Source organism: Aptenodytes forsteri, unplaced genomic scaffold (genome assembly GCF_000699145.1).
Source record: "Aptenodytes forsteri isolate BGI_AS27 unplaced genomic scaffold, ASM69914v1 Scaffold53, whole genome shotgun sequence".
NCBI classification, from domain to species: domain Eukaryota; kingdom Metazoa; phylum Chordata; class Aves; order Sphenisciformes; family Spheniscidae; genus Aptenodytes; species Aptenodytes forsteri.
In genome coordinates, this window is record NW_008795909.1 from 6,742,475 (window position 1) to 6,763,281 (window position 20,807).

General features: G+C 40.6%; 1 protein-coding gene across 1 annotated transcript in view; it reads right to left on the reverse strand.

Annotated features, from left to right (window-relative positions):
* Positions 1 to 20,807, reverse strand: part of PTPRG (protein tyrosine phosphatase, receptor type G) — a gene marked incomplete at its 5' end in the record, with an annotated part of 334,807 nt that overhangs the window by 127,896 nt on the left and 186,104 nt on the right. The window contains one exon of the mRNA XM_019473421.1: positions 19,639 to 19,734. Within this exon, the coding sequence (XP_019328966.1) occupies positions 19,639 to 19,734 (96 nt within the window). The remainder of the gene's footprint in view (positions 1 to 19,638; positions 19,735 to 20,807) is intronic.

The window sequence follows — 20,807 nt, forward strand, 5'->3', positions numbered from 1 at the left end:
CTATCTGTGAAGGCAAGAAAATGCCCACAGAGCTCCCAACACAATGATAAGCTAGATTTGGTGCTCTAAGTTTTTCGTCTTCACAAGCACTAAATGATCAAAGAATGATATATTCCTGCTCCTCCGCAGACGATATTTTCTTCCATCTCCCCCATATATGCTATAATTGCACATCTCCCGTATGAGTTGATGCAAAAGGACAAATCTGGCCAAGAGACTGCAGCCTGACAGAGGTGAGCTGGGAGATAGAAAGCATTTGCCGTGTAATGAAGGGACTGCCCAAAGTAAGTAACCTGCAGAATATATTTGTAAGGGAAAACAAGAAATGGAAACAGCCCCCTTAATACTTCAAGTTGCTGCTCATGTGTAAAATCAGAGAAAATAACAGGTACTCAGGCAAGATGTGACACTGAACCTTATGCTGGCACACGCACTATTTCACACAGATACTGCCATGACCTTTGATTTTCAAAAAATGTGCATTAGTGCTGAGTTTGCCTTTGCCTATGGCAACTGGTTTCAGGTTCAGTGATTTGAAGGCAAATTCTGTTGAGTTAAATCTGGGTTTTGGCCTTCAGGTGTTAATAATCCTGCTATGAATGAAAATATACTGAAGTCATAGAGGTGCATATGCTGGCGGAGGGGATGTTCCTAGATGTCTCATTCACTATGTTGTTTGAAAAGAGGGGGAAAAAAAAGTTAATGAGTCTTCCAATGATTATTTTAAATAGAGTAATGGGTGTGCATTGATCCTTCTAGCTAATTCCACTTTGAATAATACATCATTCTGACTGAAAGCTTGCTAGTGATGTATTAACTTCATATTTCATCACAGCTTTGGAGGGTATCTACAGTGAGATATTAACCAGCAGTGCCAAAGAGGAAGCGGCACTTTTTCCTTTTTTTTTTTAAAGTCCAAAATGGTTTTAAAAGCTATTGAACTGACTTTGTGGTCAGGGGTTCTGGCTGCCCCTCATCCTTGGCAGAGTGCAATGCAGCTGCTCACAACCACAGCTCCTCTCAGCCTTAGCTCACCCCCTCCTTCATTTCGTACCTGCTGCCTCTGAACCTGAGTTACAGTCATCCTGGGACAAGGATGGGACAAACTAGGTTATAGATCAGCAACTTCCACTTTCATTATGTCCAGTAGGGATGCTTGAAAATACAAGAAGTATAAATAGTCACTTTTACACCAAAGGTTGGCTGAAATATCAGTGTCATAAAAAGAGCAAAGGCACAGCACAGGCTTCCTCAGAACATGCAACAGAATTTGCACCAGCACGTTGCAAGGCAACTTGCTAATATAAGAGACTGTCTCAAAAAAAGCAAGAGCATGAAACTCAAAGGTAGAGTTAAGTACTGCTTAATAACTCAGCTCAGAGTACATTCTGTTTGTGCACACTGAGTTTCTTTGTTAGCGGACAGCAACATTGATCATGTATTGTCCACATGTTGGCAGCTGACCGATCAGTTCACTGGACTGAGGAAGACTTTGCAGCCTCCCCCCACAGCATTACCTCCATTCACTATCACAAGATTTGCAACCACCAGGATGGTAAGAAACAGCCAGCAATGTATTTTCCTTTCTTTTTGTAAGCCACTCGTTTGCCCAAACTTTGACTCACTCCATTGATAAGGTAGGCATTAATTTCCCTAAAGTATTCTTGCGCTTTGAAAGCACGATGCAGCTCATTTTCTGCAAGTGAATAGCACATTCAATTAACAAATTATTGAAAGATCTTAATAAGCATATATCTGAGGAAAACCAAAAGATATCTGCAGCCCAAAAGCACAATCTGATTAGTAGCAATAGAATATCTAAGATACAAAGCTCTGCAAAAGACAAAAACATAATTGCAACACAGAGGAGAGACAGCTTCAGTGGCAGATTCTCAAAGCCAGGAAAGCTTGATTGATAGACTGTACCATCTGCAGCTGCGCAAAAAAAGGTTAGAGTAGCTGCAAGTTTATTTAAAGCAATTTTGGTGCACTGAGCCTACTTGTTCTCCTTTGAGAAAATAATATGATTTCTTCATAGACCATGTAGTCTACTTATTTAAGCAGCAGTGTGCAAGATCTCTCAATCCTACCAGCAGTTCAGCTGGAAAAATGACACACCAGGGGGTAACATTTTATCAGGATGGAGGCTATTTTATAAAAACTGCCATCAGTTATAAACTGTTCTCACCATCTCAGTTTAAAAAAAAAAGAAGAAGAAAAAAAAAAGGAGTTGGGTCTCTTTTAGAGTTTCCACAATCTGCCCAATTTACAGGAGTTTTTAGGTAAAAATAACCATTTTGACCTAAGTAGGGAGGAAAATGAAATGGTGTAATGAAAAAAATATAACAAGCACTACAGCCAGATCATCCCACAGCACCCACTCTTTGATATACAGCTTCACACATTTGGAGAGGCTAAACTCAAAACTGTGAAACCAAGACTGGAAGTTAGCTTTCATTTTCTTCTGCTCCTGGCTTGAATTTTGTACAAACGTGTGCCACTGAGAAAAAAATATCTTCAGCTTTTTTTTTTTTTTTTAAATAAAACAGTGAAATCTGGTGGCTAAATAAGAAAATCAAATGTGCTGGGCAAAATGCGAAGGGTGGAAGGGAACAGCTCAGATGGGCATCTGGAAGCCCAGCGTTTTGCAGGGGTTTGTAATTTAATTGCTCCAGCTAAGCTTGCCTAGGATGCAGCAGAGGTTTCCAGCCTTTTTCCTCTCTTCCAGCCAACACAAAGGATTTTGGTGAGAGAAGTCACAACAATCACCCCTTTAAAATGAAGAAAAGGAGTCGTCTCAGCTTCCCAACATCTTTCATTCATTCTACATGAAAAGTCCTCGTTTTTTTCTCTCCCAGCATTGCCCTCGGCTCACTTCCCCACAACAGCAGCAGCTCCCTCCAGCCCGCCAGTACAAGATGACTCAAGCCGGCATCTATGAGTCACAAACACAAAGGATGCAGAAATGTCAATTAAGTTACACAGTCACTTCCCCAATGACAATCACACCTCAGTTCACAATTAAATTAGAAATCCAGTGAAAACAAATTGTCGTAGGGCAGAATTTTTAACTCCTGCTTTGAAACATCAAACTCCAACATAGTTTGCTTGCCGTTCCTTTTACCTCATTTTTAAGGAGGTTGGTATCAACTGATCTACTGAAAATGCTGCAGGAGTTTTTGCTACAGCAAATTCCCCATGTCTAACATAGCAGCCACGGGCTGGAAGGGCTCTCGGGCTTCCAGGCATCTTTGCAGTACAAGAACCCAATGTTAGACCAGTGGTGTTCATTAACGGCTTCCTGGTACAAGAGGACAAGTCTGTCAACTATGATACATTTTTGTATTTGTAATTCTCTTTCAAGCAAGTTCTTCCATTTTTACATCTCTTTTATAAATTTTCAGTGTCATTTAAGTTCTTGCATATGTGTCCAGTTTTGCAAAATACCGTGAACTTGCACAGTTCAGTGCTCGCGGCACCTAAGGCAGAAAGCACCAGCTAATCCTCAGTTTCCTCACTTCTGCCTCTGCTCTCATTTCAGAGTTGCCTCCCTCTTCCATCGCCCACCTGCCACATCCTCCTCGCTCTCTCTTCCCACCCAGTGAGCTGCTTCTGTCTCCTCCAACGCTACAGCATCCTCTCTTCCCAAACTGTTCCACATACCCCCTTGCGCACCCTCGCATGACTGCCACCTCCTCCTCTCCACCTCCTGCATCACCAAGGAGGTCCCTGTGCCCTTCCACCCCCACCCAGACGTCCTTCATGGAGACAGGGAAAAGAAGTAGCTTTGGCTACTGAGCGTGGTGAGTGGGCTCATCCAGGGGAAACTTGGACGCCAGCAGACAGGGTGCCGAGGACACCAGCTGCAGGACTGCCAAGGACTCCATAGCTAGTGGGCATGAAGTGCAGGTGCACCAAGAGCCAGGTCCTTGAGCCGGGTGGGTACCAGCAGCAGGGCAGTCACAGCAGCAGAGCTCCGAGAAGCAGGTAAGATGAGGCAGTCCTCACCTCAATCTCCTTCAAGCCACTGAGTTAAGAGTGGCAGGATGTGGCCTGCAATTTTCTTCTCAGCTGCTTCTAAGCTACTCGAGTTCCTGCAGCAACAAAAGTACAGCTCAAAACCCCCCTATTTCACCTGGTGTAACACTACACACAACAGTGAGGATCATATGTCAAGCTGTTTATTTTTCACTTGGTTAGAATGACCCAACAACTCAGTTTCTTACAAAAACATTTCAACAAGTATCATGGCTTATGTTTAGAGGAAATTGAGAAATTATTGTGCAGAAAAAAAGCACTTAGAATACAAGTGCATTAAAAGCCTGGGAAACATTCAGTTTGTGGCAGCAGTCTCTTCCTCTTGAAATACAAAGAAATACAAAAACTAACATGACATGTATGCTTGTTTCAAGATGTTCTACATTTCAGCAGTGGCAAAGTGAATGCTATTCAATCACTGCGAGTAGGTGATAGTCTTAAAGCCACAGAACTCCTCAGGATGCTTTAGCCTTCATGTCTCCGCTCCACAGGCTTCTTACAGCTTTCCGGTGCTCCTGTGGAGCATGACCCATCTATGGCGGGGGTTTTCAAGCTCTGTCTCTGGTCAGGAAGCCCTCCTCCTACACAGGATATAACTGCAAAATTGCCAGAATCTTCAAATCTCAGGGAAAGGTGTGAGAGAAGAAATAAAATGCAACAAATACGATTTAAAACAAAACTTAAAACATGGTTAGAACAAAAGGTGCTCTTCGAACGTCTAGTCTGACCCAGAGCAGTGAAGGTGCTTCCTGCAGGTGGGTGCACACAGGAATGCTCTCAGGAAGAGTCTTCCATCTCCTCTCCTCTCACACACTCTCTGAATCTGCTTGCCAGAGAACCTGCCTATTAATTTGAGGTGTTTACTTCCTTTAACCTCTTCTGTTCACACCCCAGCACTTTAACTCCTGGGTGTCTACAGATCGTGTACACTGGTTATGATCCTATCACCAACGCTGTGGCCTGTCAGCTGGACCACCCGGGCTCCTGGCACATGCTTTGCCATGACCCCCAGTTTTGGTATCCACCTCTAGAAAAGTTTCTTACCTCTCTTCTCAAAACCAGGCAGGCTGCACGGTCCTTTGATGGCACCACCCTCATATGACCACCTGCGACTGACACCTCAACCTACGTTAGGCTTTCCCCTGCCAAATGCTTGAGCTCATATGGAACGAGCTAAAAAGCCAATGCTCTGTAAGGACAATCCTCAGAGGGCTGGCACAGAGGGACACGTTCACTGCCAGGTTGCACAGGCAATTCTCCCCAAAATGCCTGAGACCCAACACAGTTTGAATTCCAGCCCAGCTGTAACATGCATACGAGGAGCACTGCACTGACGACTGCTGTGAGGATGAGAGGGTTTCCAGAGCTAATGGCAGCAAGCACCGGTGCTTGAAATCTTGATGCCGTAGCATCCCATGTTCTCTGCAGACTGGCCTGTAACCCCAGCACACTGGTAGGACACACCTGCATTTGCAACTGTCTACACTCAGATTTAAGGGGGGCAGCAAACATTTTAATATATGGAATGATAAGGAAGGCATAAAAAATCTTCTATTTTTAGGGGTAAAACACCAGTTATATGCCTCAGATGCAATGCAAGCAGTAATGAAGGAAGAAAGAGGGTATCTCCTAGATGGTAGGCATAGGCTGGGCACTTACAACATAAATGCAGCATTAAAAAAAATTGCTTCTGACACAAGAACAGCTGACAGAGATAATCTCCATAGCTCAGCATGAATTTATACAGCCTTTCAGCAACTCTATTAGACAGGTGTGGTAGCAGCCAGCTGTACTGCATGCACAGACCAAGTTTCTCTAAAACCTGAGTGCCCATATGGCCCTGCAGCACACCGAGGTGGTGCCACCTGCCCAGGCATCACCACCCTCTCCCACCACCATCTGTCTGCAGGGAGGTTATCGGTATCGACCTGAGGGGTAGTGCAGAGCAGGTGTAGATAACGAGCGAGTTCAGACTCAAAAATTATGGATGTTTCCATCCACAACACAGGGACCACCACACAGCTCTACCTAGACAGGTTTAAAAGCCAGCTTTACTTCTGGCCTTTAATTCTCTGCCCAAGTTATGAGAAGAGACAAGTCTAGCCATAAGGCGGGGTGGGCCACGCGTTATTAGAGAAGGTAAGCTTATTAGCTGAAACATAATAAATCTCTGTAGATATCTGGAATAGCAGAAGGCAACAGTTTGCTTAGCCATATCACTGGTAATAAGTTGGCAAGAGGAGAGCATTCCAAAAAGTTAACCTAAAGTGTAATTTGACTGGTATGCACTTTGGGAGAGTACTTAACAAGACTGGTTCATCCAAGATGGGGAACTATCTGTCTGCTCATGTCTTCTGTGAAATGCAGCAGGATATAAAAGCATGTGTTTTAGCAGTTTAGAATACAAAATGCAGAAAAAAAAAAATCTTTAAAAAGTGATTGATGTAGTCTAGTCATATTTCACACAAGAGCATTTCAAATTATGTTAGATGTTTTTATAGGATTTAGATATGATAAAGTAGGTTTTCCAGGTGGCAAGGTAGGCAGGGGGGAGGAAGGAGTAAGAAAATAATTTTATGTTGACTGCTTCTAATACACAGGCATGTGCCTAATGCCATACAAACCACAGATAAAATACACACAAAAAAATTACTAGCTTTGCTGTTAGGGTTATGGAGCTTTGCTTTCTAATCAACACTTACCCATATAGCTATTTTAAAATATTGGTCTGGTAGCATGATCCTGAGGGAGAATAAATATCAAAAGGGTTGATTTAATTCAATCATCCTGATTCCTGCATAACATGATCCTATTTCTTCAAAAACCCAGAAAGCAGTAACTTAAGCGAAGCTTACAGATCAGCTAATATATTTACAGCCTTAAAATAACATGAGACACACTATAAAATACACTGAGATCCAAAGTTAATCTGTTTTAGCAATATACTTGCAGCAAGTAAAGATGAATTTTACACTGAAAAAATCCATTTTATCAGGAGCAAGACTGAGCTTTCTAATAACCAAGCTACTTTCTAATGTGGTACATCATTTTACTTTACTCATAAGGAACAGCTTACCAAATCTCCAGTTAGGCTTCATTTGATACAGTACAGATGTTGCAAAACCAATACCTTCTTTCAGAAAGTCTCTTTATTCTTGATAATGACTAAATTACAATGCATTTTTGATGCGCAGAAATGGTACGGTTACAATCAGCAGCTAAATACTTTTCTGATGGTATCAGTCAGGCAGCTTTGCTTTGGCTTCTCAGTGCTCCTAGAGCTGTGAAACAGTTGCAAACACTGTAAGCTCATAGCAAAAATCCGGCTCCATCTTGCAAGCCTCTGAAAAAATCACTGTTCAGAGGTGCTGTGAACAGATTTAAGCAATCCTTATTTAACACATATTTCAATTTTCGGCATAGAATAAGATGGTGATTGGCATTCTCGACTCTCATCTATCGCCAATAGAGCTTAACGTGCATAAAAGCACATCCCAGATCCTTTGCTGGTTTTGTTCTGGGAACTGATACAAGCACACCTGAACTTAAAACAAAGGGGGGTTTAATATTATTCAAACTGGGACCATTTAGCTCATTTCAGACTCATCACCTCAGCTGGATCAGTGTGCTTTTCAGTGAATCTCAGATGTAGAAGATACGTCTGAAAGCTACTGAAATTATACTGTAAAAGGGTTCCCAGGTTTACACACCCTCATCTCCACCCTATGAACTCAAAGATTTCTGATTTAGATTCACGGGAGGTAAGACATGAGATACAAGGATTGCTCTGGGCAAGCCGCCATCTCGGCTGCAGAACTATTTTGGGGGGTGATATGCCATCAGCATTATCAGTTAAGCCATCAGCCATACATACAAATGTCTACCTCTGTACAAAGACATAAAGAAAGGGACCAGACTAGACTCTGATTTTCTTTCATTGCTTTTCTTTGACCCCTGGAAAGAAAACCACCAGCTCAGAAAACCTTTGATAATCATCTCTCCCACAGTTGTCCTGCAGCACAGAAACTACAGATGACAATAACCAGCAACAACTCAACCCTCCGGCAGTAACCTGTGACACTGGATTTACAGTAATTTAGGATAGATTATAATTAAATTACTGAGGGATATTTTCCTGCATGCTCGCTCTGCACCATGTGTAACGTATAGGAATTGTACAGGAAACCACACGTATCATTGGTAATAACTGGGGTGGTGCTCACGTGGACACACCAGCCTGACACCAATCCACGCTGTCCCTGAAAGGGGTGGGCAGCACCCTCTGCTCCCAACCGCTCCTCTTCCCACCCTTGCACGCTTCCATGCTTCCACATCACATACGATCTGGGAAAAACATACTGACATTTCAGCCGGACCTGTTCTGTGACTTGGCTGAGGATGGACGGGGTGGGCAGCGCAGATGAAGACAGAATTAGGATGACCACGTAACCACCTCACTGATGGTACAAAAATGACATGTTCCGTTTATTTGTACAACGCGAGCCCTAAGTGACTCTCATATCTCACAGCAACCTATTACCAAAAAGAGACTTTGTGAATGGAGTATCTGGGTAAACACTTCAAACAAATACATAAATTATGCATAGTCGGTATACTTTTTCTACCTTAGGGATCAAACTGAAACGAGACTAAAGAATTATGTTTTATTTGTATTAAAAATGTATTAGCTGCTGTCCGAGAAGGTTTTCTAGAACATTTGGTATGCTACCCAGGAAATTCTGTCTGAAGCTTGCATTGTTTATTATTGCCAATGCTAGGAGAAACTTGGCACTGTTATAGCGGAGAACTACAGTAATAATTCTTCAGGTAGAACAGCTTAAATTTAATAAGAATAACTTTTCCATCTGAGCCAGAAGATCTAAAGGCAAAGGAAGCCCCAATTTTACCCATCTATTTTATATATTCAGACTTTACAACCAATCTCTCTTCTATGGCACAAAGTGAAACTAGGCAATCGTTTATGAATAGATCCTGCGCTCACCTTCACTTAAAATACGCCATAACACTAACTGGTAGCCAGAGACATATGAAGACTCCACAGTTTCATGGAAGATACAGAGGATGAAAACAAGTGTCATTTTTCTAAGGGGTACACAAATCCTGTGCAAAATCCTGCAGAACCGGGCAACAGTGGACTGGAGAGCTGGAGTTTCCTGATTGAAATGTTAGATTTCTCCATTTATGTCCCATGAATGTAAACCGCATGTAATATACTTGATTAGTCCTCTGAGAGACAAATGGGGTACGAGTCCTGGATGGCTACAGAAGATGGTTTTTGCAGAAAAAGAAATCGAATTAAATTTAAAAAAGAGGTAGGCAGACAGGCATAAAAAAATATCTTCCTGGAATCCAGGCTGGATGTTTAACAACAGGGAGAAAACAGGGACTTATCAGAGGCAGCTGCTGTGTTTGGGAGAGAGGAGAAAGGAAAGGAGATGAACGTACAGCTTTACATCTCGTTTGATCCTGTAACTACGACAAATTCTAGCAAAACTCTCCAAAGACTTGGATAGCAAAAAATAGATGCTTTATTTCCAGCTTCTTTCCCCCTCTTTTTTTCTTAAACAAAAAAGGTCAAGTCAAAATGCACCAGATTTGGAACATGTAAGAAGGAAGGGGATGAAGCAATCGTTGTTATCACAGAGAGGAGAAAAGGTACTTGCAGCAAAGAAAACAAGCCACGTTCAATGGCTTCTCAATGCTCAAAGACACAAAGAGAGACTGTATCAGGAGCTGTTGTCCCTTCCCTAAAGCAGGCAACAGGCGAGTGACGGGAGCCTGCGTGAGGGCTGGGGGTCCCTCCACTTTGACCCAGCTCTCTTGGCATCCAGCTCTAGGTCTGCTTTGTGATGTTTGATAAAGTGACAAAGCGATGCATCAACAAAGCACACCGGAGTAAAATGCAAAAAGCATTACTGTAGTTAGGAAACTAATTTGTTTTTTAGTCTAATGGTTATAATCAGCAGACTTCCTGAGTATCAATCTTCCTGAACCACAGAGGGGGTGAGATTATAGAGTGACGACTGTAATTTTTACATATTAGACATCTAAGTGTCATTTTCAGGAGTCTGGTAATGAAAACTCTACAAGATATTCTTCTATCAATTTAAAGATTTTTATGGCATGGCTACAAAAGTGATTTTTTTTTTTTTTAAGACAGGATATTTTTAAATCACAGAGAAGTAAATTACTGTGTTTAAGATGCTGACATTAGACACTATAAATATTCCTAAACTGACTCCACTTTTGAACATCAAGGGTGAGAGGAAGGAAAGGGATGCAAAAGAATACATAAATGCATGCTGACCAAGTTCTTAAGGCAAGTTATTAGAATAAAAACACTGAAATATAAGGGGACAATTATGAGAATTAAGGCTAACAAATTGGTATGTAATTTAATGAAGCAAGTTAATAATGGCATCCCACTTGGGATTAATTGTAATACATTAGTCAATTAAGCAGCATTGCGAAAGCAAAAAAGCTGCAAGTAAAAAACATTTACAATGCTGTAAACTGAAAGATAGTGATCCTGACATTCAAATGAACATTAAACTAGAGGAGCACAGAGATCTATTCCCCACGCAATGCACACAACCAGCTCTCATTAATGGTTACAAGATATAGCTCAAGATATTGAGGAGAGACCCCATAAAATATACAGTGTTTTTCAAATTTGTAGCATTGCACAACTTTGGAGTCCAAGTCCTCTCAACAGCAAGAAAGTCTACAGTTCCTTCCTAGCATCAGTAATTGTGATGGTTCCATTAAAAACATCAGAGCAGCAGACCATGATTCATCACAAAAAGCAAAAGTCACTTGATAACCCATCACCATTGTTAGCCACCCTCCTTGCTACTGCATCGAAATCAGAGAAGCGACAGCACAAGTTATGAGTTATGATCTCAGACTCCGCAGGTAAGAAAGCATTTACAGTGCATCTGGGGGGAAAAAAAAAAAAGGATCTAATTTTTACCTTCAATTAGAGTTTTTTCAGACACTTTGGAAGTTGCATTTCTCCAGATATATCTGGGATTAAAACCAAAATAAAAGTCAAAGATTCTCTGTGCATACTGGTATTTCGCTCTGCACTGTAGAAAGAACTGCGTGACACCGCTTTCTGTACAGCCCATATCCTTTAAAACTCAACCTAACAAAAAGGCTTTAATTGAAAGTATTGCATTTTGGAGGTCATCTGACATAGAATCAGGCTTCTCGCTCTTCTGCCTTATTGAAAAATACCACGAACGAGTTCACAGAGCTGAAGAGAAGAAGGGAGAGGAAGACGATTGCTTGGGCACCGAAGAAGATAAGTGCACATAAGGTAGATTATCTTTCTACACTGCACAGTCAGCCTGTGGATAGAAAAGTTTCAACACAGCAGGTTGCAGCCATCGTGATCTAGAGACTGCAAATGCCTCTTGGCAGAACACAGGCAAGCAGAAGCGGAACGATGTGTTTGCTTCCAAGAACGATCTGTTTCAGCCGCCCTGTCAGTCTGTCTGCCTCCAAATCCAGCCCCCCTTTCACTCACGCATTTGTACCTCATTCCTCCAAGCACACTTGCTCAGGGTGTTCAGGCTGCTGTGTGAACACCTCTGCTCTTAGCAGTCCTAGATTTAGCCATGTGGGCTCCTTCTAATGTGCAGCCACGTGAATGAGAAAGCCCAAACCCACGGTACCCTGCAAATCAAGAGAAACTTTGCTCGTGTTTGTACGGGATTTGAAACGAGGGATTACCAGGAGCCCAGCCTCTGCACAGTGACCCCAGCAGCAAAGGTGTGTATCAGTGCTGTTGTCAACGGACAGAAAATTTGGAGTACTGAAGATTATCTGGTAAAAAAACCCCACAGGTGAAAGGGCCCGTGTTTCTTCAGTGCAATTCAGCTCACTAACAAAGTCCTTGTTTCTTGAGCCCAGCAGCATGTGAGTGATTAACATCACTGGGCTCACAGCCCCGACCCCTTCCCAGCTCCCCGTGCTCCCCAAAGCGTTCATGGCTTTTGCTCGGTGAAGTCCCAGGGCTCACCCCAGCAGGCTGCCGCTTCCTCACCTGCTTCTCTGCCCTGCTTCAAGCAATGATCTTCAAGAAAGGGACGCAGCTCTGCCCATCTCACAACAGCATCTCACTCCACAGCTAAAACCATTTTGAAGCTTCTTTATTAAACTCAAGGCTTCATCAGGAATTGTTTCCTTAGTACTCTCGAGAGTCAGCCTACTCATTTGTGTACTAAAATAAAGGATGAAGAACCTTATTACAAGAAACCTTTATTTTTTAAAAAAATCTCTGCTGTAAACAGCAATTTTACTATTCAACAACATCTGAAACATGACCTATCTGGGCAAAGGTATGGATCAGAATAAAGTTAAGGTCTCATTGTTAGGCACTTGAAACTCAATAAGCACCAAAATTGAAACTGGAGATATATATATATATATTTTTTTTTTTACTCACAGAGCTATTCCCCATCTGTTCTCCCCTTTCTTCTTTTACATAAAATATTCAAAAATATTCATATTTCCCAAAGAAACTTTCAACAGAAGTTAAAATAAAAATCTGAATTTTGGGCTTAGTTTAAAAAAATATTTTTGTTTTCTTTAATGGAAAGGTAGAATATATTTTTTAGAAACACTTTCCATGAATTTTTGTCTTCTACCCAAACCCAACTTCCAATCAAAAGGGTTTCAGTGCAAGTTTTTTGATCAGCATGAATACTTATTGTTAGGCACCCAAACTTGCATGTTTTGGCTAAAGCAACCACCTTTGGAGGCTGTTCAGTGCCATTCACATACTGAACTCAACTCAAATCTAACAGCCTTTAAGAATCTCTCATGGTTTTATATTTAAATTCTCCATGATGCAAAATCAATTTTGTCTTTTGATAGTTTTATCTCCATTTATTCACTGGAAAATTAGGAGAATCGTTTTCTGCTCCAGAGATGCTTCATATTACTATACATCATTACATGTATTGTACAAGGCGTTTCTCAGAAAAATGTACTCTTGGTGTTGTGCTGACCATATCTACCTACTCTGACTTGCTCGTCTTTATATGTCAGGGTAGCTACTTTGTACCTCTAATATTATTCTTCAACCATTTAAAGGCCCTAGTACTGCTTTTACTAGTAACAACTAATGTTTTTAAACAGCTGTGACAATTTCAAAATGCTGGGAAACTGGACTTAGCGAGTAAGAACACATTTCAAATTGTTTTGCTCGTCTTCTGCTACATGGAGAGTTACTAGTACATATGCATACACTTTGACAAATATAAATTATACTTTCCAAAAGCATTGAATAAGTAGCTTTAGCCTGCACACATTTTCATGTTATGAAGATAATAAAAAATACCTGTACTAATTACTAAATAATACTGCTAATCAATAATAATAGTTCTATTATTCATAAGTTACTATTAATAAAACACCATGGGTTCTAATGTAACCATTAAAAGAATTACTACTGTAATTTAATTTTAAGGTCTTTACATGTATCCAAAGTCTATTAAAATAAATGAAAAGCCTCTCAATGACTCTGGATGATGCCCTGCATGTTAATGATGCTATATGTTATTTGAACTACCGCAAATCATGTTCAAGATATTGCCTAAACACTGAAGCACTGATTATGCTTCATGTAGGTGGATAAAATGTTTCAGGAAAAGTGCACATCTCCCTCTCCATTCTCATTTTGAAAATCAAGCTAGTTTTGCTCAGACTTTCAAAAAGCATTATAGTAAGGGAGAGGTGGAATTAGGGAATTGCCAGGAATTGAGATGGGGACATGGGAACCTGCTCTCCTACCAGATATGATTTTCTCAACAGCTACTGTATTTAAAGCACTTATTCACTGAATTTATTTGGTTATGATGGCAAACACATGAAACGGTTAATGAAAGGGAAGAAGAGGGAAGAAAAAGGCTTCTAGGGAAGTTAAAAGCTGAATTCTGTTGTTTGAGAAATATACATTTAAAAAAAGTATATTTGTGCTAAATATTCAATGGCTTTGATGGTGTTCCACAGATTTATTCTGTGTTTAGCTCATTTAGGTCCCTGTGAAAAGTGAGTTACTGATCGCCTTCACGAAGCACACCAAGAACTACTACCAAAAAAACTTACAAAAAGCAAGGCCACAATTACTATTCATTTTACTGAAGAACAAATCTCTGCATACATGAGTTAGTAGTAAATAGAAAGACATTTACACACAAATAACACACACACACAGATCCAAAAGTTAAAAGTGCTACACAGTATTTTTTTCAACAACCTTAAAAAAATGTTAGTATTGGAAAGGAGAATTAAGAATGGCATCCCAGAAAAAGAGCTGCAGAACCCTTGATTTTTATCTCACATACTTTTGAAAATACTGTTAGTTGCATATTTGCTGCCAAGTACCTAATTACCTTTAAAAATCTAGCCCTGCACTGCTAAAGCTCTTGAGTGATCGAAGTATCAACATCACTCATCATTATGAAGATAATTTTAATGATGAAAGCATTGCTAAAAGTTATTTTAAAATTCATTTTTATTTTAACTTCTTTAGAGATGATTTGTTTGAGTACCTGAGATACAGCAACTAATCACCGATGGTTTTCTTTGCAAATAATAAAATAGATTTATATGCCCTCCCTGTAGGAACAAGAATTCCATCACCTCCTCCTGAATTTCTGAGCTATCGAATATTTGATGAGTGCTTTGGGAATCAGTATTGTGTCTTTTCACAGCAGTAATCAAGGAATGAAGTATTCTCTGCTGTAATGAATCTACCGCAGGCCCAAAAGATGAATATTTCAAATGCAGAAGCAATATGTTTGTTTTGAACACATTTAAGTTTGGCTTTAATAAAGCAAGTAGTGAAGTGTTCAATGAATTATACTGTTAGATGGTTAAAGCAAAGCCATGCAATACGTCTGAATGCATTTAATCCAAGTAACTACTCATTTTAAATGCAACTTGAAAATATGTATTACATGTACATATACGAACGGATGACTCGGGAACCAGCGAGAGGTCTGGGCCTTCCCTTCCACTCCTGGCTTGCTTCAAAACCAGCTCAGCCTCACAATTAACCAAGATCCGGAGCCAGAATATCATTAAATGCAAGTCGAACCTCATGCAGGCTGAAATTAAGCACGTGCACCAACTATTCAAGTTCGGATCATTCAAATCAAGACTAAAGTGCCCTGCTGGACTGGGACCTGCTACGCGTTTCAGCAGATCGGTGGGTCTCAACATGCAGCCACAGGCAAGTTTTAAGAGGTCCACAAAGCAGTGAGCCCTTGCAGACGGGTCCCGCCACTGCGGTGTTACCGTTTCTGCAAATCCAGAAGCCTTTACTGCAGACCAAGAGGATGCTGTTGGCGGGAGGTAATGGGTATGTGAAGTTAAACATCTTCCACTAGCACTAGTTTCACTTTGGGAAACACCAAGTAACCCCAATACTGACAGGAACGGTCATATTTTTTTCTCCTGAAAAACTTGTCAGGAGGCAAAGAGAAATCATTGGCATTACCTCATTTGTCTCCAGAAGATTCGGATTTTTGCTAAAATAACGAGTTCTCTTTAACAACAAAAAACCCAAGAACTTTTTGACTCACATTGCTGTTTAATACTCTGATCCCCTCTCCCTCTTGAAGCATACTTTTTTCCACAGACACTCCCACTTTAAGAAAAAAGCCATTTTTCCCACTGATTCCCCCACCCTCAGTGAAGCACGTTTATGGGCTTTAATAACCATTATATCCGACACCAGCAGGCTGCAGTTCCCTTCTCCCCTTTTCAGCTTGTTCCAGCTGAATAGCTTTTAAAATAATTTGAACTAAAAAGATCAGAGGTTCCTAAGTCACTTTGCTCCTCTATTACACTCACTGTGGCCTCAGTGAGGACAAGAGAGGATCTTGAAGGAAACACCACGGCATAGTGCAAGGTTTTGTGTTTGCTGTTTGGTTTTTGCGAAGTGACGCACCTCATTCTGCCCCAAATACACAGCTACAGAACAAAAGTCTGCGGGAATTTCCAGCAGCACTCCCCTGTATGTACAATAGTCCCCAGCACGATGCTTGAAGTGATGCTACGGTCAGAAAAGGGACCAAGTATCATGGGACCCTTCTCCTCAACATACCTGTTCACTTTACAACTTGTACTCCAATGCAAAAATCAGCTTTCAGAGCCCAGCTAGAGATTTCAGGCCAGCTCATCTCATTTGCAGATGAGAATACCTGCCATAGAGTCCCCACAGTGCTACTTTATGTGAGACCCTCTGAGTGTCTATCCACAATGAAATACGGAGATGAGCAATTACAGCAGTTTGTATATGCAAGAATTGTTTCCTGATTTTAACTAGTAATTTTTTTTTGTTTGTCAGGTCAACTGACCTGCAGCATGCAACCAGAAATAGAAATTATCAACAGAGTTTACAATGGAAGCAATGAGAAAAGCATAGATTTAATTAGCAATTACAACAAAGTTCCAAGTGCTTCAATTATCCAAGTTCAGAACCAATGTACTTTACCTGGAAATTGCCCCTGAAACAGTGAATTCAGTAAGGAAAATCCTTATATAGTCCAAGTTAATTTATTTAAAAAGGAGGAAAGAGGGTTCTTAATTATTTAATGTTTCACCAATAATTATATAGTTCAGTATAATGTTCACTCACTGGAGAACCTGATTTTCAAAGGAACATTTGTGAACATCAGTCAAACAAAAACCACCTGCCAGACTATAAATTCAGTCAGTGCAGTACACATTCATTCCAACACAGCATTAACACATTAGCAAATATCCAAGTCTTGACTTAATGGCAAATCCATCCAGTAATTTCTGTGTTAAAATATTTACATAGAAAAGCATGCACAATTCAGTTTTCTAATGTATTTGTAAAAAACAGTATGACCTCTATTGCTACAATTTTTTAAAGCTGTGTTCTAGATAAGTGAGTTAGAGATACGACTACAGCTCTGGAAAATAGCAAATTAAACTATAAAATTAGTACTTGAATAGTCAAAGCTGCCAATCAAAGTGTGGCCATGGACATCCTAGGGACATTTCGTTCAAAAGTTACTAACAATCAGTTTTAAAAGACCACTTTTAAATTAGTTGCATGAAATACTAGCCACAGTAAGCTTATCCGCATGGTGCCCTGGGAAGCAAGGCTAAAGGAACACAAAGTATTTCTGAATGAAACTGTCTGTAAAGGTTTTTCCAAGTCATGGTTCACCAGCTCCAGCACACGATACACAGCTGAGGGAACTAAAATGGCACCTTGGTCAAACACAGTACGGATCTGCAAAGGAATATCACCATCAATTAATAACCCGATGTACAAAAACTCAAGCTCTATGGGACAAACTCTGGAAAACCCTCATGATGGCCAAAATAGCAGTTGCCACACTGAAGTCCTTCGAGTTTTCTTACACAGGCCAGAATTCAGCACATGCCCTTCCAGAATGGGGACTTTGGGCTCTACAAATCTTCCTCAGCAGCATTCCGTCTTGGAGCAGAGCTACCCAGGAGGAAGACCCGATACACTCAGAAATTTAACGGCACGCCACTGATTTATCATTTCAACCCAAAGGCAAGGAAAAAAATACCAAAAAAAGAAAACCATTTCCTTGCAGCCGCAAAACAGGTTGTCCCTGGGTCACCTTACCAAAGAATTATCTTACCCCCACTCTCTGGAAGAGATCAGAGACTGTTTATCAGTAATGGCTTCAGATTTCATGGCTCCTGGAGCAGAGGAGCCCAGCTGCACCATCATCCAGACTTTACAGCCTAATGTCCTGTGGCCTGCAGGGCTAGAAATGATGAAAAGTATAGATTTCTGCTTCCCTGAGGGGACCGCAACACTCGGCTGTGGTCTTAAAGAGCCTGAGGTCTCTTACAATCAAAGATTTTTTTTAACAGCATTACAGACTATTTTAGGTTATTTTTAGTGAGTTTAATGGCTCCCTCGGAATCGTGCAAAGTGGGACTCGCAGTAAGTGCAGCACCTGGCTTTGCAGGTGGGGAATACAAAACACAGTCCCACTACAATTTTAAGATCCTCTAAAAACAGGGTTCTTGGAATAGATGTCATATACAGACTAAGAAACGGTGCAACATGGGGCAGGGCTTCACATGGCTTACGTGAGGCATATCAGGGTAATTTAGCAATTAAATTCCAGACACATGATGCCACAACACGTATTACACACCATGGCATAACACATGCTCCTTCTGACATGGCACACGCACATAATGTGCAGCTCTTCGCTGCGGTATAAAATCAAGCAACAGTGCCTTTGGTTGTTCTGTTTCTAAATTTCTGTCTTTTAAGGCCAAATTCAATTTGACCAAATTCTTCCCACAGCACATCAAGATTAAGAAGTCTGGGGAATCATCCTGCTATGCCACTGTAAATTATCACAGTTCCACTAACTTTACCCTAACAGAAAATGCCACAGAAGTGCTCAGAATTCAACAGTGATGAATTTAACATGCCTATTTCCACTAGCCTGATGTCAGCAGAGTTACAGCAATTTATGCAATACAAGGATCCGTCCTCTTCTCCTTATCAAAGCATTTGATCAAAATCAGTGACATGGAAAAAGACAACCTTACTTAATTTGAGCAGGAGAGTCAGGCTTGTCACTCTAACATCATAAGAAAAAGGGAGGTATTTACATATAGGTACTTGCATATTCTTTTTTATCTGACTTCACAAAGATAACAGCAAGATCATTTTCTTCCACAGTAAAAACTAGCGTGAAACCTCAGAGAGGACCAGCATTTTCCCTTGCTCTTCCCTCCCTCCTTTCCTCTCTTTTGAAAAAGCAACACCTTGAGATATTTCAAAATCTCCATTAGCCACTTTCTCTGCTTGTGACAGCCTGGTTGTATGGAGTTGCTCCAACTCCCTCCGTTCAATTCACCGTCGAGTCAAAGGAAAAACTCAATTTCTGATGCAATATGACGAAAAGCCCACATTGCTGAACACCACTGCCACGTAGCTTGACCTGCCAGCCATCGCAAGCAGCAGGCTCTACCCCACGCCGCAGTTCTCGAGCATTTTGAACCAACAAATGAGCTAACCAAGCAGTCACGCTCCTGAGGATGCATTTGAAAAAAGGGGATGCATAAATTCACTCATTCGGAAACCTAGTCTGTTCAAGAACTTGTTACTATGACAATTTAGAAGAAGCTGCTACAGCTAAGATTGATGAAACTTATTGATTAATTTTCTCTCAAGCTATGTTTGAATTTTAAGTTTTCTCTAAACAGAACCAGTTCACGTCAGTTTGTTAGTATTCCAGGGACCCAGCAACATGCTTCAGCAGTGAAGGAAGTTCCATGATAAATGTGTTCTCCAATCTGCATCTGTAAAGTAGCTATAAAATCAGAATAATTCATGCAAAATTTTTCATTACGTTTCTAAATATACTTATTTACATTTTAAATCACACAGACAATAAGAAATATCTTTCACTTAGACAGGTGGGAACAAGAAAACACATGCATCCATTAAGCTTGAAACAATTCAATGAATTAAATAGTACTTGGTGAATGCTTTGGTTTATGGATATAGCCCTTGTTTAACCTTACTTGAAAAAACACGGCCATGGCTCCTACTACCCTGTTTTCTAGAACTGCTGTTCCAAAACTGTCAAAGTCATCAGGATTGTAGAAGTAAATCTGCATCTGTAAAAATTAAAAACAACAACAAAATCACATTAGTGTTGATTCATACAGCTTTCAAATGAGGTAACGCATACACATCGTACGTAAACCCAGTGTTATGAACCTGAGATAAAGGAATTTTGCTGAACAATATTGTTTAACTAGCACCTTGATTAATAGCATGACTGCCCTACTGGGACAGTAACCAGGGAACAGAGTCAATCCAATGCATTTTAATAACAAACCCAAGGATAAACAGTACGGCCAGTCTGCTTAGGTGGTAAACTTTGTGCTTTCTGCCAGGATCTCTTCATTTCTTTGCTCATTGCAGGCTCATCTCCTGCTCTATTAAATGTGCTAAACATATTTATCTCAAAAACCATAGAGAATTTTTGAAAAGGATTTCAACGTTTTGAGTTATTCCTTTACCGCTAAAGCAATTTGTAAGATAAAAGTCTACCTCTATAGCAATGCATTTTTATGAGCCTCTGATATTCAGGACTATCAGTTAGGGTCAGACTTCTCCCTGACTTCAGTTAAATTTCATTACTTTTATTTCCAAAGCATTAGTACTCGGCAAAAAGTATAAGTGAGACAAAACCAGATATTTTGATGTCATTTTAGGACAAATAATAAATATTAATAATTAGGCAAACCCAAAGTGAAAGCAGGTGAGAACAATGATTACCCCAAAACAGCAAATGTCTGAGTTACACAAATACAGGAGGACCGAGGAATAGCTTCCTTCATACGCTCTGCTGTTGAACAACCTGCTTTACTAGACACACATGCCATGAATAAGGGCAACTCACAGAGGGCCGTGGGCGCTACTGCTCTTGATTTCCTGTATGGTTCTTGTTCCATTTACCGCATTAGCTGCCAGCCGTCCTAACACACTGCTGCTTCTCCAGCAGTTGTTCAACCTCTCCGTTCCCAAAGAAGCCCCTAGTGTTAGTCCATCTGTATCAGCCATTATTTTCTCCAAAGGATCTAGTTTACATCCAAAAGATGTAACACTCCCTTCTCAACATTACACCATGCAGACGTGTACGTTTTCATATAATAAATTCAGTATCGGTAACATTTTTTTGTAT